The sequence below is a fragment of the Clupea harengus genome, chromosome 12, assembly GCF_900700415.2.
Source record: "Clupea harengus chromosome 12, Ch_v2.0.2, whole genome shotgun sequence".
Lineage (NCBI taxonomy): Eukaryota > Metazoa > Chordata > Actinopteri > Clupeiformes > Clupeidae > Clupea > Clupea harengus.
In genome coordinates this window covers 12,327,927-12,350,603 of record NC_045163.1, presented here as the reverse complement: position 1 = coordinate 12,350,603, position 22,677 = coordinate 12,327,927, and the positions used below count along the sequence as shown (strand labels likewise).

The 22,677-nt window shown below is 46.2% G+C and overlaps 1 protein-coding gene across 1 annotated transcript in view; it reads left to right on the top strand.

The window, feature by feature from the left end:
• chsy3 (chondroitin sulfate synthase 3) overlaps window positions 1-21,920 on the top strand; it is a 90,812-nt gene extending 68,892 nt beyond the window's left edge. Inside the window, exon 3 of the mRNA XM_012814800.2 lies at window positions 19,270-21,920. Coding sequence (XP_012670254.2) covers window positions 19,270-20,841 — 1,572 coding nt within the window. The 3' untranslated portion in view covers window positions 20,842-21,920. The remainder of the gene's footprint in view (window positions 1-19,269) is intronic.
• The last annotated feature ends 757 nt before the right edge of the window (window positions 21,921-22,677 follow it).

The window sequence follows — 22,677 nt, the reverse complement described above, 5'->3', positions numbered from 1 at the left end:
GTTGGTGTGTCTGTCAGTCTCTGTCTTTGATCATCTGACTGTCTTTGTCACTCTCTCTTTTTCTGTTTCTCTCACTCTCTCGTTCTCTCCCTTCCCAGTTTTCCGTCTTTCTCTCTCTTCCTTCTTTGTTCATTTCTCCCTCTCTCTCTCTTCCTCTCTTGCTCACCTACCCATTCTGCCCATCCAAAAGCTTGACCCAAATTGCTACCATTTTTCTTCCTCTTCCTTTCCGCGGTGGCTGTCTCTTTCAGCCGTGGTTTGGTTTGGTTTGGATTAGCCTGGTCTGGCATGAGGCAGACAGTACCCACTGAAAAATACATCACCCATGTCTCTCTCTCTCTCTTCCATGACAAGCAGTGTTACCAACAAAACAAAACAAATGCATGAAGTCACACAGAAGAAACTCAGGCCCCTGAGGTAAACTACATACATCACCCCTTGCCAGGTCATCATGAATGGAAATATAACAGCTCATCTGACCTGCGAGCTTTCTGACAGACAGATGAGCTCGTCAACCCAAAACCCCGTTGGGTTGTCATTTTTCTTCTGGCGGCGTCTTTTGCACAGTAGTCTTTCTTCTCCGTGACTCACCTCCAGAGAGTGTTTGTCTGGCGTGTGTCTCTGTGGAACCTCTCCACCCCAGGCTCTCCTGACTCCCTGTAAGCTCCAGGCGCCTGCCTGTGTGCCAAGGGCTCGGGTAGAGAGGCACCCGGCCATACTTAGGCATCTGGTTGCCTCTGTGGCAGTGGGATGCCAAGAATGGGTTCCATGTTGGTTGGTTTATGCTCACCCCCTCGCACCATTTTGTGAATTTGGTCAGATCCAGTGGCAATTATCAGCAAGGTGCAATGTGAAGCCTTTGCAGTGAAAGAAAATTAAGAACTTTTTTTGTACTAGGGAAAACATCTTCACGACTACTTTCAGAACTACACAGAAAGCTGAAATAATTCTACAGGTAGTGTTTGTGTGTGTGTTTGTGTGTGTGTGTGTGTGTGTGTGTGTGTGTGTGTGTGTGTGTGTGTGTGTGTGTGTGTGTGTGTGTGTGTGTGTGTGTGAAGCTTCAGATGTTCTCCTTCCACCTTACAATGCAATGAATAACCTCAAACACTTTGGGAGGCACCACAGGGATTTCACCTTTCCGAACGAAAGTGACCTTTCATGGCTGCCACTTGGGAGGAGATCTCCGGCTTGGTCCTCTCCTCAGAAATGTCAAAGCCAATGCTCAGATTAATCCCCATCGATCCCCCTAACGTCCAGCCAGTGAGTGATAAGAGAGATTCAGGGTCAAACTCCAGCTACGGTCAGCTACCCAGGGACAGTCATGGACGACTGGAAGTTGTCTGGAATTGGTGATCACCACCGTCGCTGATCTATATGTGAGATCCCTTCTAAGCGAGGGAGTGTGGACACCTCCGAGTGTGGCAGGTGAGGTACTGTATGATGGGAAGATGCACTAGCTCCGGTATGTCTGCACACATCTACAGCATTGATGTAAAAGTCAATGCTAAAAGTACTGACCATTTAGACAAGCATTCACATACAAATGTGTAGTCTGGCTAGCGTGAAATAAAAAATTAAAAAACATCCTGCAGGATGGTTCTCTCTCTCTCTCTTTGAAATTTGAAGGACCTAATTTCTTCAAACTTGCTATTGCTCTTCTCTTGGTTGCGGGCCTTCTGTCTCCGTCTCTGTGTGTGTCACTTGTGTTTCGGCCTGGCCTCTCCTCTGGGACTTGGCTGCAGCAATGCTTGGCTCTGGGTTTTATTTGTTATTCCCTTTCTTCTCTCTCTCTCTCTCTCTCTCTCTCCCTCTCTGTCAGTATTGCTGTGTTTCCAAGCAGTGGCTAATCTTAACCAATGAAGTTCTCTTGGGAATCTGAATGAATCAATGCTAATCACTCTAGTTTGGAGGCAGCTGCATGAACTGTAGTTTGTTTAAAGAAAAGTCAATTGAGTTTTGCTCTCTGATCAATAGGTATACAACATACAATGTAAATATTGCAATCTAGGTGTATGTATTTCAAGGATCCTTTTTGCCAAGGTTAGGAAGACACTTTATATTCCAGTCACAACCCACCTGCTGGCTATTTCTTGCCTGAGGACATTTAAGGCCCATTTTCTTTACAAAATCAATATTTTTTTTCTGTGAGTGCTCTTTTTTTAACCGTCTCCATTCACATAAATTCTATTTCATGACTCAACTGTTGTGGTTGCATGGAACGATCGGGAGGACAAGGCTGTATCCTGGGTTGTTTTGATGATGTTCTTCACAGAAAGTCATCCAGTGTTCTTGAACACTGAAAGTTTATGGAGAGAAACTTCCTCATTTATGCGTTTTATGTCTACAATCAATATTTTCTCCCTCTTCTAATGGAATTGTTAGACAGGCAATCATTGCACATTTAAAGAAAATATCTTTCCTCTCCACATAAAATACCAGTTTTCTTAAGTAAGGTCAGATTATGTGTCTCTTCTGTACTCATTAACTCGCATGCATTACCTGACGTGCCCATGAACAGAATCGAAAAGTTCGCACAGGGTTTAGATGCATGCTATCAGCATGTGGAGTGGCGAAACATATGGAGCATGGCGATGGTGAACATGACAGTGGGTCTGTTTACCTGGACCCAGCTGGGTCCGACTTGAGAGAGAGGAGGTGTGTGTGTGTGTGTGTGTGTGTGTGTGTGTGTGTGTGTGTGTGTGTGTGTGTGTGTGTGTGTGTGTGTGGTGGGAGGGGAGGGGGGGGGGGGGGGCCTGAGGCACACTGGGAGCCTGTGCCGGGGGCTACTCAGGGGCACACTGCCGGTATTCATCACCCGCCGCCTGCCCGCGGGAAGTAGGCTCTGCCCCCTCACCACCCCCCAAAGCAGGTGACCTGGCCCTGCTCCGGAATGTGAAGTGACGCCCTGGTCATAGCTGACCTCCCAGCGCCGCGCTCAGTTTTTGTTCATTATAATTTCTTTATTTTAAAGACAATACTGGAAGGATTTCACACCTTCACACACATTCAAAGCCTACTTGAAAAATATTAAATGAATTAGCGATCCACACTAGAAGCGTTTGTAGTTTTATAATGCTGAAGCGGCTTTTTAGTCAGGAAGGCGCGTGGGTGAGGCGGCCAGAGCCAATGAGTGCTCTACCTATGTGTGACTGACACTGACGGCATTCTTGATTTTCCTTGGGATCAGGTGGCCCCATCCCCACATACCAGGGGCCCATTAATTGCAGTTGGTAGTTTTGGGGAGAGACCAATGAAGAGGAGCCCTGTTGTATCAAAGAGCCTGCTGAACGTCATCCTGCGAGCCCAAGGGCGAGCTGTCAATGGGCCCGTTAAGTTGCGAAAACCTTCAAAGAGGCAGGGTCCAGCAGGAGGAAGATAGTAGTGCTGTTGTTCCAACTCACGATCTAAGACCAGCGGTGTTTCATTTAAAAGGTTATATCGGCAATTAAGTTTAATGAAGGTTCGTGTCGCCATTCTATGCCTAATAAACAACAGGAAAAATAGCTTTTTGTATCTACCAGCGTATTCCTGCTGTGATATTGTGGAAAGTGAAATTATTTCTGTCATCAAAAGTAATTTAGTTCGTGTAGATGCTGCCTGTAGATTAGTGTGTGATTCAAGCAGAAGGCTTGAAGTCTTTTCAGTAACTTTAAAAACTCCCAGGCAGCCCAGTCTTTTTTGGCTGTCGGGAGGCGGAAATGTAAATGTGATTAAAAAGTTGTCGCTTGTTTTATCCCTCCGTGCGTTATCGGCGTCTATAACGCGTAAAGTAATTGACAGGCCTAATAAATGAACAGCGGCCAGTGTTAGCTGCCTCATCAGCTTGTTAAATTCATAGCTAATTGAATTTGTGACGCACCACTGCTCGAGTTTCATGCCGTTGCCTGCTCTGCAGCGGTCGGCTGGTCTGTCTGTCTGTCTGTCCACCCCTGTGCTCTCGGCTGGTAACCATGAGAGACTTCTGCTTGGCCTGTGTGCTCAGAGACAGTTCAGCTTCACATTCCTCACTTACTAACACCACACACACACTCTCTCTCTCTCTCTCTCTCTCTTTCTCTCTCACACACACACATACACACATACTCTTTAGGCAAACATACAGACACACATACATACTCATTCAGGCAGGCAGACATGCACAAGCACATATATAAACACACACTCACACACAGACATATACACATATAGCCAACCCACATACACTCCTACATTCATTCAGTAACACACACACACCCACACACACACACACAGTTTAGCCTGGGCAGCAGGGTGCTCCGTTTTGGTCACACGGAGACGGCTGAGAATGTGGCGGCTCGCTGCGCGTGTGAGGAACTGTTGTGACTGGTCGCCGTGGCGATGAAAAGGGCCAGGGGTGTTGTTCCGTGACGGCAGCCAACAGTGCCCCCTGTCCCATTCCCTGGCACGGTCTGCGGACCTCCCTCCCGATTTAGCCCGCAGTGGCCACGCGTTTTAGATTCCCCGTGTCAAGCAAACACATTTTCTACCTGTTCCATAGCTCTGACACGAGCAATTTTCCCCTCCGCTTAAAAACAATCGAGCTGACGGGGTGAACAGCATCCTTTTACAATAATTGCACTATTCGCAGAAACATCCCGCGCTGAACTGAAGCCAACTGAGAAGGTTACTGGCTGAGTTTCAATCACAACTTCCACTCCCCCTTTTATGAATATAAGTTCTGTTCCCTACACACTCAGACGGATGAGACAGGTACGCTATGCCAGGTCTCTGACTGCTAGGCAGAATACATGGAATGCATTTGCAGGATGAAAAGCAGAATGCCTAGGTAATATCAGTAGTTAAAGGCCATAACCTCAATATCAGGTAATGTCAGAGAGAGAAGAGAGGCCTGCGCTCTCAGGTAATGATCTTGGCCATCGGAAGTGGACCCCTTCAGCAGTCGTGTAATAGCTTCCCTGTCAGGTCAGGATCAGCAGAATATTAAAGAATCTTTCATCATTTTTTATTTGTCCTCTCATGATGTCATATCCACTAGTCTTCTGCCATGCCTATTTCCTAATGTAACGCTGTATGGCCACGGACATTAAGCTGTCTGGTCCAGATGCTGGCTCGTCACAATGCAAACACAACACCCACGGATTCCATAATCCCTCAAGGTGCTTCCTGGATGCATCCGATTAGTCACTACCGCCTCCGTGACTGACTGACTGACTGACTGACTGTCTGCAGTGCGGTGTGGTGCGGTGCGGTGCAGAGCGCCTCTGTCACCTTGGCAAATCGGAGCTCCACGCCTGGCTGGGGAGCCGATGGGAGCGCTGAGGGAGCAGACAGCTGCGTACGTAAGTGATGGCTGCACACCGGCCCTCATCGTGGGAACTTTGAGATAGTGGAGTCGTAGTCGCAGAGGCTGTGGTGTGCTGTGTGAGGAATACAGAGAAAGACGGGTGCTGTGTGTGTGTGTGAATGGGTTTGTAAGTATGTGTGTGTCTGTGTGTGTAAGTATGTGTGAGTGTTTGTGTGAATGTTTGTATATGTGAGTGTGTGTGTGAATGTTTGTGTAAGTATATGTGAGTGTGTGTGAGTGTGAATGTTTGTGTAAGTATATGTGAGTGTGTGTGAGTGTGAACATGCTCGGCATATAAAATATCGTTGCAATACCTTGATTAAAACCATCCCTTTTCTTACACACAAGCATTTTTACATTAAAAAGTCAAATGGAGAGTTTCTTTGCCCTCTTGCACTGGACATGGCACCATGTACAAAGTAGTGTGTCAAAAACCAAGTGTGTCTACCTAGTGTATTTTGGTGCCTGACCTTCACCAAGTCATTATCCAGGCCGACTGTAACTGTATTACGATGACAGGATGCCCTGTTGAAGTGTGTAACAGGTCATGGCCAATGCCAAAGAGAATACTAGCGGCATTTGGTGTGTATTATTGAGAGGCTTGTGTAGTGTTCCGCTTCTCAGTAGGATTTAATAAGCGCACCATGCTGGCAGGATGTCTTGCTGAAGCGTGGAGACAGCGAGGGGGGGGGTGGGCATAGCTGGAGGGGGTACCGCAGCATCAGCAGCACCATCACTGGCACTGGGGCCTGCTGAAGAGTCGACCTTGCTCTCATGATCTCTCTTTTCTTCCTGGGTATTATTCTCCCTCGCCACCTCTTTTCCTAACACTGCCTCACTTCCCTCCTTTTCCTCTCTCTCTCTATCTCTCTCTATCACTCTCTCTTCCTCTTTTCCCTAGTTCCTCCTGCTCAAAGGCAGCCTTTCTCTCGCGCGCGCCGTTAAGCCTGAAAGGCGAATGTGCCGCCACTTTGATGTGATACCAGCTCCCCCATCCAGCCCCTCCAACGCAATCATGGGAATTCAAAGGCGAACTGTGCAGGCAGGCATGCTGATATCCATAAGCAAAACGGATAGATAGTTAAATAAATAAACATACTTATAAAACTGGGGGGGATTTCAAGAAAAACGCCAGGCCGATCATGCTTATGAGCTCGCAAGCGGCCTGAATAAGAATTAGAAGGGTGGGTGGAAGAGAGAGAGAGAGAGAGAGAGAGAGAGTGATGGGGAGGGGGAGGGGGGTTTCAACAGCTCCATATCAAGAGATCAAAGTCGTCCTCAGATGTTTAATCATTTAGCTTGAAGCTTGTGCAAAAAAAAAGAAAAAGACAGTGACAGAAGCAGAAGCCACCACTGCCCCTGCGCACAAAGACATACAGGCAGGGTATTGGCGTATTGAAAAAAAAACACCCTATACAGGAAGCTCCTCTACAAACTTGTAATTACGGACCACGGACATTTTATGTCTGATATCTGCACAGATGTATGAGAGAATTGACCACCAGAATTGACTGTACCCGTAGTGTGTCCCCTGTGTTTAATGACTGACAAAAACACTTATTGAGAGAAGTTGTGTGCAAATCTTGATCCGTTTGGCCTATGCAGTTGATGTATTGGCGTAATGGATGCCCGAGCAGGAGGCTCCGCTCCATACTTGTAATCAGTCGTGGACGGGTACCACATATGTACAGTAGGTCTGATTTCTGCACACAGACTGTCCTGACTAAAACCGTCTGCCTGCCTGTTACATCTTTGATGGATTCAGTGTGCCCGAGAAGAGGCTGACCTTGGGTAGGATTTGAGGGGTGGAATATTGAGATTTAGTCGGAGATGTCTCCTTTAGAATCCTAGTGCTCTGCTCTGAAGACGTTTCAATTCATTTCGGGCACATTTTGTCAAGGTCAGATATGAAAGCTGTCTTTTTATTTTTTGTCTATCATCGGCATGTCAATATTTACGAGACTGCTGGGAAGAGATTAAAAGTTACCAAGCCTCTTCACCCGTGTTCACAAAAGACACCTGGCTCACTGGAATCTAGCACCTCATAGATCAAACAACCCCATCATCTCTGTGTAATTAACAGCCGTGCACTGACTTGAATGTCGTGCTACCGGTATTGATTTGCTTGCTGCTCCTCAGTGGCCTGTATTGATGGTCCACAAAGCCATTCGTCGTGGGCAGCAACATGCCCTCTTAGCCTCTGGTACAATGTTGCATCCGTGGTGGACAGAATCACATCAGTTCCCCACCATGTGAAGACCAGCTCGGATGAGTTTTACAGAAAGCGTTGGTGACCTACCATCGTCGAATGATAGAGAGACTATCATTTTTAACACTCTTTCTCTCTCTCTCTCTCTCTCTCTTACTTTCCACAGTAGTTGCTGAACAAAGCCTTCAGGGTAAAAAACGCAGTCCTGGACGGTGAATTTTCTGTGTGTGTAATCTACATCGAGGCTTTCCCCTCATTAGTCCACTCCATCTGATTAGTACTTTGAAGGCCTTGAGGAAAAAGGCACATGTAAATGTCATCTGAATACCACTGGGCTGATTATTCTCTGCGAGCAGGGGAGCAATTACCTCCCACTGGGCTGTTTGGGCCCAGCAGGGCCCGCGGATAACAGAGCCAGCCCACTCAGAGTCGGCGAAGAGGGTAGAACAGCATGTTAAACCAGGACCTCTGTCAGAACTCATTTAGTTTCTGTTCACTTCGGTGAAATTTTGTCATTTAGCACGACATAAGCATTTTTGTTATTATTAGTTTGAATACCAGAAGATAATAGTCACAGACGTGTGTAGTTATGTTAATAATAGCAGCATACAAGCTGAAGGGCACATTCTCCTATATATGGTATAATATGGTAAGTTTGACATAGAGATTATCTCGTGGGCCTGTGAAAATGCCGTTTCTACCCCTTCTTATCACATTAGTTGTGTGTAAGCTCCTGTTTGCTGGGCCTGCAGCTAGAGCTCCTGGTTGTCTAAACACAGTGTCTCCCTCTCTATCTCTCTCTCTCTCTCTCTCTCTCCCTCGCTCTTCCTCTGTCTCGCTGCTCTTATTCTGCTGTTCCCATGCCTGGAGGTGTGAAATGAAATCTGGTCAGCAGCAGCATTCATTCAATTTACCCCAGAGTCTGCCATGCAGAAGAGATTTTCTCTCTCTATCAAGTGCAGATGCCTCAGAAGGAAAAAATGCTCATTCACACACTGATCCACCCTACACACTCACTCTTTCACACACACACACACAACCTACTGCTAATTTATTTTCTGAAATGAAGTTGTCACCGTCCGTTTTCCCTCCATCAGTTCTGTTGTCAGGCGGAGTATCTCCCATGCAGCAATGATTTCAGCTGTGATAGATTTGCCACTCTTTTTTTTTTTTTTGCATCCTGCCGTGTATTCCCTTGTTTTGTGATGCGGAAGCACTGTGAGGCAGGTGAAGTTTGAACTCCCAGTGTTCGTCACTCCAAGACTCCGAGGGCAATCTGGCATTCTTGCTCTGCCCTGCCGCGCCGCACCTTGTCCCAGCCTGAATCTCTTAGCATTCCGTAGGAGTCAGTGCTCGGCTGCTCCACCCTAAAGGCAAGCAGCTCCAGACCCTTCCTCTCCCTTCCTCCCTCCCTCTCTCTCTCTCTCTCTCTCTCTCTCTCTCTGTGTTTGCTACTAAATGCAAACCTGCCCGGTTTCACTGCAAATTGCAGAGTCACTCGACCCTTTCTTGGTGATTTATACGCACAGAGGAAAAAAAGAAACTGTCCCCGAGGAGATTGGTGCAATGCTAGCTTTCACACACACACACACACACACACACACACACACACACACACACACACACTTTCTCTCTCTCTCTCTCTCTCACACACACACACACACACACACACACACACACACACACTGTCTCTTTCTCTCTCTCTCTCACTCACACACACACACACACACACACACACACAAACACACAAAGGGGCTGAGTAAGCCCACAGAAGCACTGGCTGGAGATGCGTCTGGGCTTTAGCCACACACCCTGTGGTTGAAAAGCTTGCTAGCTCTGCTCCTTCTCTCCCTTTCTCCCTCTCTTTGCATATGTATGTGTTTTGTGTGTCCCTGTTTCTGCCGCTGTCTGTCCTCGTCTGTTTCCCTTCCTACATGCCTCTCCCTTTCTCTATGTTTGGGTCTTTTCCCCCTCTGTCTCTCTATCTCCCTCTCTCTAGCGGTCTGTTGCTCTTTCTGCATCTCTCTCTCTCTCTCTCTCTCTCCCTCCTTACCAAAACACTTCCATACTAAAAGTATAATACCCAAATCCCCATAGTGTTCTCAAAAGATAAAACATTCTGAGTGAGAGTTCATGGAGTCAGGAAACTTTCGGGTAACTTTTTTTTCTTTTTTGTTTTGTTCTCCCTCTCCGCTGGTGTAACATTGGGTGAGGTTGCATTAATTAAGTAATCCATTTCTCCTGCCTTCACTGCTGTGTATGTTTTGTGGCTGCGCTTGGCCTTCGGTGTCATCTTTTTATGCATTGTTAATTATTCATGGTTGGAGAGCGCCCCGAGTGGAACAATATAACTTGACGTTTCCACCCCTTAATACTAAAACCATCCGCACAACAGCGCAACCTTTAATATCATCTAATTTTGTTTAGGAAGTACTGCCTCATTTTTCTCTTCTCATTTCATTCTTATTATTTTTGAAATATTCCCAATTTTCTAAAGAACAAACACCTGGGTAAGTCATCCTTGGAGGTGTCTGCTGCATATGGACTCCATTCTCAACACCTGAAGGCCTTCTGGTACTTCCTCATCCCACCTTTGCTCCTAATGACTTAATTATAGACCCTGGCGTGCATATTTTCTCCTCAAATCACCTGTGATTTCCCCAGTGTTAATCAGCTGCTAATTACAAGATTTCAGTCAACTCCCTGGAGCTGCTCAACTCTGCCCCCCCCCCCTCACACACACACACACACACACACACACACACACACACACACACACTCCCCCATTAAGTGGAGATATACACAGCTCACACTCTCACGCCAACACTCTCCAGTAGTTTTCTTTCCACATTCCACTGACAGTGATGCATGGTAGTAGTCATAGTAAGAAATCTGTCAAAATAAAATAAAAAATGATATAGTCAGCCTACACAAACTCAGACAGGAGTGTAGAGGAGTTGGCAACTTCCAATGATGATTTGCCATGAGATTCAGTGAGATTGACAAAGATTGACCTAAACACGTGTTTTTTGCCATGAGATGCATTGAAGTCGATGGATTTTATGTCATGCTAGCGGGAGACAGGACATAAAAGCGTGTCTCAGTCCAAACATGTGAGACTTGGCAACCCTGGAGTATGTAAGACAGCCACAGAGCAAGATAAGGAGAGGAAATGAAGAGAGTGAGTGAGGGAGAGAGAGAATGGTAGGATCATGAGTATCCTCCTGTTGACAGGTATCCAGCAGCACTCTGCCTCCCAAGGGCAGTGACCTGGCATTGTTGTTACACCACCATGGCCGCTTCATGCTCACGCATGTCATGGTCATCCAGCAACTGAAATCAGTCATTCGCAGTGATGAACACTCTCACACACAGCAGCACTAGTGCCTCATGCTGTTACTATGGTGACACACAGGTGACATCTCTCATAGGACAGGCAGTGTAGTCGCCTTGGAGTGGTCGTCTCTTAAGTACAGTCGCTCTTGTACTATGTGCAACCATAAGGATTACCAGTAACGGTGAAAGCTAACTAATGCTCTTTCACTACTTGCCACACTTATGGTTGTGATGTGTGCGAAACAATGGCTTCCTCTCTCATTGTGGGAGACTAATGATCCCAAGGGTTGGGGGCTAATCACATGACTGTGCTTCAAAGCAGCTCAGAGGCTTGTTGTGAGCCTCTCGTTGTGCCATAGTCATTACTGTACCCACTGTTTGCCACAGTAAGACACGGCATTAGGGCTGGATTGAGGAAAGGATGGGTGATACGGTTTGGAGGGGGTGCAAAGTTCAGAGGTGCATCCTCCGGCGAGCCGCAATATAGCTGTGGGGCTTATCGGCTGCTAATAGGCTGCTGAAGAGCACTTTCCAATCTGCCTCAACATTAATCACACGGTATTGAGCTTAGAGGACATGGGACACCACTTCTCCCACGTCGGCCCTTATTACAATCAACGGTAGGGTGCCGAGTGTGTTTGGGTGTCCTTGCATAACTTTGACGAGAGCTGCTTCCTCATTGTTGGCTTTGTGTTGTTCCAGCCGTAGTGGCTAATTAAAGCTTGCATGACTTTATTTTTTGGCTGGGTCAAATTATTTATCCTGTACATCGGGGATAGGGATGGGGATGGGGGGGGAGTAGAGATTCAATGAGATTTGCAGTACATCATCATTCTGATGGGGTAAATGCTGTTAATTAAAATTTCACGATCAATTATTAATCATTGAATCCTGAGATTAATAGTTAATTACTGGAGTGGAAATATGGAATTAGAACCACCAGCAGACTGCAGACAAATGCCAGGGAGTAAAGATAGCATATCACATCAGACTGGAGCTGAGAGAAATATTCTAGCCTCTAGTAGTGTATGAATACTGAATGCGTTGGGCCTACTGTGTTATATAGAAGTGTACTACCATACTTAAAAGAAATATTTCACTGTAAGCTCCTAGCCTCTAAAAGTTTTAGTTTTTCCTGGCAGACCTTTGTGTCTGTGTACCCAAAAGGGGAAGCTTCAGACCCCCGAATGATGGCATTAGCAGGCTAATGTAACACCACGAGCAGCAGCGCTCCCTTTTCCCTTCCATCTTCCCAGGCTTTCTACTGCATTGTGCAGCGCTTTAATTGCCCATTTGATTTGTTCCTGTGAAATGCACACACACTCAGAGCCTTGCGAGTAAACAACCAGGAGCGAGAGGCTTCGACGTGGCTTCCCTTGGAAGTTTCCCTGCACACTGTGAAATCCGAGGCGGCCCGAACATTGCTCTCAGGCCTTTGTGTTGAAGCGTACTGACGCTGCTTGGATGGCTTGTGGCATTTCAGTTTTTCCTTGTGCGCTATCTTACTAAGCACTCAAGTACCCTCTCTCGCCCTCCCTCTCCCTCCCCCGCCTTTCCTCTCTGCGGTAAAAGGGATGCAGTTGATGTGCGACACACTTGCAAGGCGGACGCAACGCAAAACACTTTCGGGAACTCAATTTAAGCCCCCAACACATGACATCCAACACATGACAACACAACACAACAACTCAAGCCAAACCAAGCACGTAAACCCCCAACCCCCCCCCCCCCCCCCAAACCTCGTTTCTCCAGCTCCCCAAACCCCCAGATGCAGTAGCGAGGCCGGGAGCCCAGGCACTCTCCACGGGGCTAAACCTTCAAAGGCCCACTATGTCTGAAAATGAATTCAAGCGCCTTCGCTAAGCCCATGTCCCACAGGCAACCGCAGGCGAGTGCATCGAAGAGCAGCTTTAATTCTCGCTCCATGCTTCACTACCTCCCACCCGCTCGCAGACTCAGCCAGCGTCAGCCTAAACACGCTGCGGCAGGGTGCTGCTTAGCAATGAGTGAAATCACCCGTCACTGCTAGCTGACCAAATGTTGCTGAACCATTCGCGATGGGTAGCCAATCTTTTCTCTCAGGTGGTGGTGAAGTAGGGCTTTGGACTGGTGAGACATTTGTACTTGGTTCTTTCTGTTCAAAATCCAGAAATGCCACAAAATGGCAGTCAGGTGGACTGAGAGGCTATATCCTATCAACGACTCATCAGGCACTGCAATTTCAAGTGCTCAAACCGTGACGGTCTGTACAAAGTATGTTCAGAAATGATTGCGACTGGTCATACTTCTCTAATTCGAACTGACATTGTGTCACCAAGCTGATGTATCACTATCTGAATGAACGTATCACTGTCTGATGTCTCCAGCCCCACTTCACAACAGACTGAATGGTGATATAAGCCATCACTGAAGCGATGACCGAGAAAATGGGGCACCAGATGCTTGTTAGTTTGTAGGTAAAATTAGCACAAAAACATACAACACAGCCCACACTGAGGCCTACGCAGCCTACTCTAGACGGATGATCTGAGATTGATTTCGGATGAATAACAGTGAAAATTGAGGTGTGTCAGAGATGGTTTGCATCAAGGTGCATCTAGTCTGGGTATGCAGATGCCACAAAAGATGCAATTTGACCACCTGGGATGTACTCATGAATGAAGCCATCAACATTCAATTTGGCAACTGAGCACCACTTTCACCTCTTGAAAGAGGAGTTCATTTTAGTTCAGCTGAGGGTCTCTTAAACACTAAATGTTTGAGGATTTTGTAACGTTGACATAATATGCCTTCTTCATTCTCCAAATGTGCCCAGTCAATCCCACACATTGTTATTTCATTACAGAGAAATCACTGCCCCTAAGCCCCATTGTGAATACAAGCATGATAACAACATAAAATGGTGTTTCATATTTACATTTAATGTGTATTTTCAGTTGTTATTTTTAGAGTATGTTTCCCATAATCCTTTGGATATCTGATGTGGATAATCAATTTGTGTTCTTAGCGTGTGCATATCTAATATAAAGCTTCATATATCAGCATGTGAATGTCTATATAATGCATTACAGTAGATAGTAGCCCATGGCAGAATAATTTATGAGCATAACAACTCAGCTCTGTATTTCATTCTTTGATCTGAGTCTTTCTCATCTATATGGTCACACTTGAAAAGGCCTCCGTTGCTGAACTACAGCTAACCCTAATCTAAGGAGGAAACCACGATACAATGGCTTGAAAGCTGTGCTTTGATGGAAATGAACAATGAACTGTCTCTTTTGAATTATCTGGCCATTCATTGATATTATTGAGAATGCCCCCAGTGGAGCCTGTGTTATAGCAACAGCCCCAACATCACCACACACACACACACACACACACACACTCACACACACACACACACACACACACACACACACACACACACACACACACACACACACACACACACTCACACACATCAACAGCAAGCTCTCAGACAGTCATAGACCAAGGCAAAGGCACTGAAGAGTGCTGACGGCTTCAATTATTCATCAAAATCATGCCATCGTCCTGTTGTACTTCCATAGTCTGTTTGCCACATCTAATTTGGTGCGCTGGTGACAAAAAGAAGAGTTAGGGAAGGGGAAAAAAAGAACAGAGAGGGTGGAAGCATAATTGATGTTGCTGTGATTGTGCCCGCTGCGTTCCTGTCATCTCAGCAGCCGCCATATGTTTCCGAGCCTCAGAGGCGGGCGGGACAAAAGGATGCCGACACAAAAACGAGTCCCAACTCTTCCTCCAGATTAACGCTTGCAGTCCTTCAAATGGCTAGTGTTAATATCCCCCAATACGCCACAGCTCTGCTAAAACAAAGAGCCAATTGCCTCTGAGCTTCCGCAGGTGCTGGCGTGCACACACACACACACACCTACCATCCCACTCTCGTTGAGAGCGGATGCACAAAAGACTCGCAAAGCAAAGCAGTTCTCACATTGTACGACAGCATTTTGCTGGGAGTTGTTGGCTGTCGGCCATCCATCCGATGTCATAGCCACAGGGGGGAGAGACGCCACACTACTCATCACTCAGCCCCAGCTGCCTATATGAATGACATTACAAGGTGGTGGACGAGACTGTAGGTGGCGGTGAGACTATGGATGTCTGTTCAGGTTGGTTAGATGACCGGAGAAGCCCCCTGCGTGTACAGCACAAAGCTAGTATTGATGTTTCCACTGGATCCCATGATCCCCAGTCAATAATTGGCTACTTTTAGAGCTCAACTGAAAGCTGTAGCTATTCATGATGATAGACGGAGAAACAGAAAGAAGGGTATTTTTGTTTGAGATGAATGAATAATGCCAGTGTATGTGTGTGTGTGTGTGTGTGTGTGTGTTGTGAAGGAGTAAAGAAGTAAACACATGTATCATGTGTTTTGGCAGCAGCTGGTCTAGATAGGCTCTCCATTAGGGTCGGTTTTTGTAGAGGAGTTTTTCTGTTCCCTTATCTGTAGTGTGGGAAATATCTGGAGTATCAACTCTCTCTCTCAGCGTGAGCGCTCTCAAGACTTGGAGAGCAAAGGATATTGATCATTCAAGTAAAGTGGGTATTTGTCTGAGCCGTGAGCTGATTTTTTGGAGTGTGTCCAGGATATCTTTATGCTGAAGGATATTGTCAGCTTTTCCTCTTTCGTCAGAATATGGCTGATTGTAGAGAAAACATGTTTCTCCTTGACATGTTTGACAGCATGTCATTTGATCAGTAAGCATCCGGGAACGTTGTTTTAAACAGCTGTTAACATTGTTCTCAGTCGTCTGTGATATACAGTAAAGTGACACAAATGCGTATCTCTGTGTGCTCATTTTAAACATGTGTTCTCGAGCATGTCTAATGTCCCATAATACCGTTTGCATGTTCCCGTGGTAATCGTGAGCGAGCGGCCGTCAGCTGACTGGCCACCGAAGGTCTAGCAGATCAGGTTGTCGTGTTCTTTAGACGGCGTAGGTGTACGAAAGGAGGACTTGCAGAAAGGGGCTCTCAACAGTGAAGCCTTTGTGTCCGAACACGAGCACAGCCTCATCCACTCCACAGACACTCCCCATCCCCCTCTTTAAAACGACTCCTGATCATGTGCTCCTAATGACTGAGGTGGTTCTCTGGGTTCAGTTAAGGAGGCCGCCACAGACAGAGAGAGAGAGAGAGAGAGAGAGAGAGTGTGAGAGTGAGAGTGAGAGAGAGAGAGAGAGAGAGCGAGAGAGAGTGAGAGAGACGTTGTCAGGGAGATTTCCATGAAGTTACGTTGGTTATGCGGCGAACGGACCGCAACTGTTCCATCCTCCGGAGGTTCTGTTTCCCTCCAGGGGATGGAAACTTTGATTTCATTTCGTATCGAGGAGTTTAAAACAAAGGAAAGCGAGATTCAGATGTGTAATAAAAACGTAGGCAACGATTGACATTTATTGTACATAATGATGCCATAAATATGCAGTAAATCTTGATTACCAGTGAATAAAGCTGTGGCGCTCGTGTTTACTGAGTGCTTATAAATGTATTATGCATGAGATTGGGTCGACGGAAAGTATTTAAAAAAAAAAGAAAGTTAGTGACGTATTTTGTTCTCACACTAAGTTTGAAATGTTCAGTGAAAGCTCAGGGACACGTTCCTTTCACCCAAAGTAATTGTAGACCCTCCTCCATTTTTGTTAAGGCTACAGATGTTTCTTTTCCACTTCACCTCTCAACTACTTTCTGTTTTTTTTTTGTTTTTTTTTAACTGTCTGATTAACTGGTTTATTGTTCTGAGGCTAAATTAATTAAAGATGGAGGTTGTTCAGGGAAAACAGCTCATCTGGCAAGGGGACTGGAGAGTGCGGTGACGGACCTGGACACGCCGTACGGCTCGGTCCCACAGGAATGTGCTTGGTAATGTCTGGAACACCGGTGTGAAAATGAGCAACTCCCCCTACAGCCAAGAGGCGTCTGTGACATGACCTCACCCACAGGAGCAGACGGCTCAAAGCACAGCACCTGCATGGATGAGAGAGAAAAGAGGGGAACACAAGAGAAAGAGGGGGGAGGAGAGGGAGAGACTGCATACTGAGGAGCATAGCAGCAGAGACCTGTTTTCTGGCCTGCATCTCTGCCCGTGTGGGCATACATGACACAGACAGGATTTGACAGCAGTGATGCTGACAGCAGTCCTACTTGACAGCAGTTGTCTTGTCTTTTTTGCATTTTCAGTCAGAAATGTACTCTGTTTGTACTGTTAATTGTTGAATCGTGATTGGTCCAATCTATTTCGATATATATACATGCTTTGTGATCTCTGCTATAATGATCATACATGTGCATTGACTTGATTTGCATTGTACTTTTTTGCACTCGTCATCAAAATTGCTGGAAAAAAGCCTGCGACTAATGTATGGCAAATTTGCAAAAACAAGGCTTTTAACATTCAATGCTTGTATTATGAGTCAATTTTCAGTTCCAAAAGGTGACATTTATAGAACAATTAAGGATACTTCAGCACTTTGGCTACAGCCATATACAGTAGGCGGATAAAAACTAACAAGGATGGGGATAAGGGAAAATCATTTCACAAAGTCAGCGGTATGAAACACTCACCTGAAACACTTAATTGGGGGGATTATTGTCTTTGTGTGGGATCAGCAGAGCCTTGTTGTCTTTATCTTGTTTATCTTTAACTTGTTGGTGTCACTTTAAAGCATTTGTCACTTGCTTTTGCTGAAAGTCCAAAGTCTGTGGTTTTAAGAAAAAAGTATTGCGCGTTACATCATGGGAGGAACAGCAAGTCCTGCGCCAAGACTCAACGGTGGAACACATGTTTCCACTTTGCTAAACGTTTGATTTGGTTGTCCCCTCTCTGTCTGCCAGAAACCTCCGTCCAGGCCCATTTTAAAATGCGAAGCTGCAAAAGTTTTAATAGACCGGCATTGAAGTTTAACGGCAGCTAATTAAAAAGAAAGCTTTTGGCCACCTCATAATAGAATCTGAATATGGAGTTATGATATGCATATGGTGCACCTGGACAGTGCGGGGGCTAAACGAGCTCTCTCAAAGATGCCCTCAGCCGAGGCTCCATTAAATTGACTTTCTTTCTCGAATGATTACATTTGCATGTGGAGCTCGCGAGGAATGAGACAAGGGGTTGCCTCTTCACAACCCTTCTCAGCTGTGAATGTCAAATTTTCAAACACGGGTTGAGCCGCAGATAAGCAGTTATCAGCCAGGTCTAATTAACAGCTCAATTAGGCCTGTCAAGACAGAGGGCAGAGGGAGACAATGACTCAGTGGAGGGGCCCCCATCGCCCAAACACTGAGCCAGTGAAGCGCGCTCTTGTAAACATCTCGTAAGGATGCCAATAACATTACTGTTCCCTCTCGCTTTCTCTCCCCCTTATCTCTCTTTCTTTCTCGCTCTCCTTCTCTTTTGCTCTCTCTGTTTCTTTCTCGCTGTCCCCGCTACACAGTAACTCACACACTCCCTCTATCTATCACCCTCTCTCTCTTGCTCACCTCTCTCTCTCTCTCTCTCGCCTCGCCTTGACTCTTTTGTTTATCAAAATGAAGTCTTTAGTCAAAAGCCAGTTCATTGTGTACAGAATTGTATTGCTTTGTCTAAAATGTCAAACCTTGTTTGGATGAGACACAAATCCTCTGCTTGCCTTGGATGGAAAATGTGCGCAACACAAAGAGGACATGAGCGCAGGTTAATTGCCATTGTTTGTCTCCTTGCTCGCCTCATAAGAATAACACAATAACTCTTGATGTTCTTCCAGGGTTTTTTTTTTGTCATATTTTCTTTTGATTAATTTGACGTAGGCTCTGAAAGAAGCAATGTGTTATTGTACTAAATTTAAATCATTTAAACAAGGGCTAAATATCTAAGGGAATTAATTTCTCTCTCCAAAAACAAGGGCTGCTTCAGTACTGCCTCCCACTCCCTTTCTTCACAATTACCTTAACTGCACGCAATTAGTAGTTTTTTTTCTTTTTTGGGCCGTGCTACATCTTAACAGGTCTCTTGGGTGATGAACTCTCATTGGTGCTCGACAGCCTCAGAATAGATCTGCTATATCTATAAAAAAAAAGTGGTTGCCATGAATCCACTGATGCATTCTCCACTTAGCCACGGTTTTGTCCAGTATTTGAAACAGCAGATGGCAAAAGGCTATTAAACTCGTACATTAGGGCAGTAGAAGGGAATATGCTAACTTTGCAGTAGCCTCTTGATGCCTTAAACCATTTTTTTTACTTGGCTCCCATACCCCCTTTGAAGTGAAGGTCAATTTTACTATTATCACACTGACAACAAGTGCATTATTCTGAGCTGTTGGTTTTAATCGGCCAACGCTTCAATTATTAAACATCCCTGTTCTCTTCTCTCTCGCTGTGTCCACAGATGCAGCAGCTGTTCTACGAGAACTATGAGCACAACAAGAAGGGCTTCATCCAGGAGCTGCACAACAGCAAGATCCACAACGCCATCACGTTGCATCCCAACAAGCGGCCCGCCTACCAGTACCGGCTCCACAGCTACATGCTCAGCCGGCAGATCTCCCAGCTGCGCTACCGCACCATCCAGCTGCACCGCGAGGGCATCACCATGAGCAAGCTGGGAAACACGGAAGTGCAGTGGGAGGACCAACAGCTGGGGGCGCCGCCTTCCTATACCCGGTACCAGCCGGTGGAGCGCAACAACGTCATCGAATGGGACTTCCTGACCGGTCGGCACCTGTATGCCACCGGGGAGAAGCAGATGCCACGGCAGGGCTTGGGGAACCTCCTCCGCACCGCCCTGGAGGACACGGTCATGCAGGTGATGGAGATGATCAACGAGAACTCCAAGGCCCGCGGACGGGTCATCGACTTCAAGGAGATCCAGTACGGCTACCGGAGGGTGGACCCGCTGCACGGCGCCGAGTACATCCTGGACCTGCTGCTGCTCTACAAGAAACACAAGGGCCGCAAGGTGACGGTGCCCGTGCGGCGGCACGCCTACCTGCAGCAATCCTTCAGCCGGCCGTTCTTCACTGAGGCGGAGGAGCTGGACGTGACCGAGCTAGTGGACGCCATCAACACCGAGTCGCAGTCCTTCTCCTTCCTCTCCAACTCGCTCAAGATCTTCTCGCCCTTCCAGCTGCCCGACTCCACCAAAGAGATGCGCGAGCGGAACCAGCACAAGGTCCACATCCTGGTGCCCCTAACAGGGCGCTACGACACCTTTGTGCGCTTCATGGACAACTTTGAGAGGACGTGCCTGCTGCCCAGCCAGAACGTCAAACTGACGGTCATCCTCGTTGACAACGACAGCAACCAGGACCGGGAGAAGCACCTGGATCTGATCAAGGAATACCACAACAAGTACCCCAAAGGAGACCTCTCAGTCATCCCCATGACGGGAGACTTTTCCCGAGGTCTGGCTCTGGAATTGGGATCCTCCTTGCTGAGCAACAACAGCCTGCTGTTCTTCTGCGACGTGGACCTGGTCTTCAACACTGACGCCCTTCAGCGCTGCAGAGACAATGCCATCCAGGGAAGCCAGGCCTACTTCCCTGTCGTCTTCAGCCAGTATGACCCCAAGATTGTCTACGCCGGAAGCCCGCCGGAGGACAGCAACTTTGTCTTCACCAAGAAGAGCGGCTTCTGGAGGGACTACGGCTTCGGTATCACCTGCATTTTCAAAAGTGACCTGCAGATGGCCGGGGGCTTTGACACCTCCATCCAGGGCTGGGGCCTGGAGGACGTGGACCTCTTCACCAAGGTGATCAACTCAGGCCTCAAGGCCTTCCGCAGCCAGGAGCCAGGCATCGTCCACGTGTACCACCCGGTCCACTGTGACACGAACCTGGAGCCCAAGCAATACAAAATGTGCCTCGGGTCAAAGGCGAGCACGTACGCCTCCACCATGCAGCTAGCGGAGCTGTGGCTGGAGAAGCATCTGGGCGTGGGCTACAACAGAACTTCCTCTTGATAGTCAGGCTCTCCATCACTGTCATAAAGAGTTTACCTCAGTTCTGCATGAATGAGAGAGGAGAGAGAAGGACCATTTGTATGAGCGTGTGAGTGTGCGCGGGTTTGCGAGGACTGTGCAGCTCGTTGCCAGTGTGTACGTGTCTGCACACTGTCATGCTGAGACTAGTGAATTCAAAGGTACGTTCTGTAATTTTCGGTGCAATTTTGCTGTCCCCCTTAATACCTTTGTCACCCCTTTCTTATTCTTTATTGTTCTTTGTTTGGACTGTGAGTCAGTTCCCTATAGCGTCTTCCAAAGGACATTGGTTTGCACAGGCCTGTCGACTTGCTTGTGCTTCAGAGCTTGTGAACAAGACTGTGATGTAACTGGTTTGGGGAGGGAAGTGGGATGGGGGGGGGGGGGGTCATTCATCAATGTCACCGTCTGGAGATTCTTTCACATCCTCAGGAGTGCATTTCCCATCACAAGGCCTCAGCCAGTGAATGTGCAATCGAGCCTTGTTGGGCTGGCCGTCCCATTGAAGTGCTCTTCATCCTAAGACATTAAACACCCACAGAGATAATGGCGGTAATAATGTTAATAATAATGTTTGAGACGACAAGCAGCAATGATGCTAAAATAATAATATGAATAATAATTATGTACTGAAAAGTACCACAAATGTGCTTTAAAAGTCCCCTTGGAGGACACAGACTCTGAAAATATACTTTTTCTAATTTATACAAAGAAACAGATTGTGTTTTGTCAGCAGTATTTTGTAAGGGTGTGAATTACTTTGACGATTGTATCTTTGTTTCTTGAGGGGGGAGCTTTTTTGTCATTGTTTTATTTTGTTTATTTGTTTGTTTTTGTTTTTCTGGCAATATCTGATAATAATGTTAAGGTACTGGCTACCGCCCAACATTTGCTGTGTTCTTGGTATCATTTTAAAGGTCCACGCTTCATTTTTCTTTTGTGCTTGGGTGAACAAAGACATGTTGTTTTTCATTATTTTAGCTTTGTGGCTTTCAAGTCGTTCAGTTTGCTGGCAAGAACAACTAAGATATATTAAAATGGTTTATTTATAATGAAACCTTTTTGAATGTAGTGTCTCAGTACCTGATTATCTAACTGAGACTTGAGATTCCAACCATGCACTTGAAATATAATACATGCACAATTACGGGCACTTTTAATCTCACAAAATGTAGTATGCAGTAATAGAATATAATTATTTGGTAAGGTATATAATGAAAATGTTCCACGGCTAGAGACTCAAAGTAATACAAAGATCTTTTCTCTGGCACTCTCAAACTACAAGCTAAGCTTTTGGTCATTAGCCTTTGTCAGAGCTTGTCAAGCCAGAAAAGTGTTATAGAAATTCTGTCTATGCATAATTGAGGACAACCACTAATGAGTAAGATTGACTGAAGGTTGTCCCCAAAATATGCATATCACATCTTCCAGTGGTAGTGGTGCTGGTGTTAGCACATACTGTCTATGCATACCTGGACATATCAATCAAATATAGGACTAGGAACCACTGCTTTGTTTCCCCAGTAGTTCGGTTGTAAACTTTGCAGTTTTGAAAGCGTTCCAAAAACGACAAAACTGATTTCATCATATTAAGTAGGCCTCAAGGACATACAATTTGTTAAGGTGCTAACATTTGAACATAAACTAAAGTGACTTTGTTTATATTGAACTCACGGTAAATATCTTTAAGGCCAATATCTCTGCTGCAGTTGAGGAAGATCTATCACTAAGTTGTTCAGTTCCAAGGTAAGAAATTGAAAAAAATTGTTCCTAAACTTATTGAGGTAAACCCTGAGGTAAAAGGGACTTTGCCTGAAC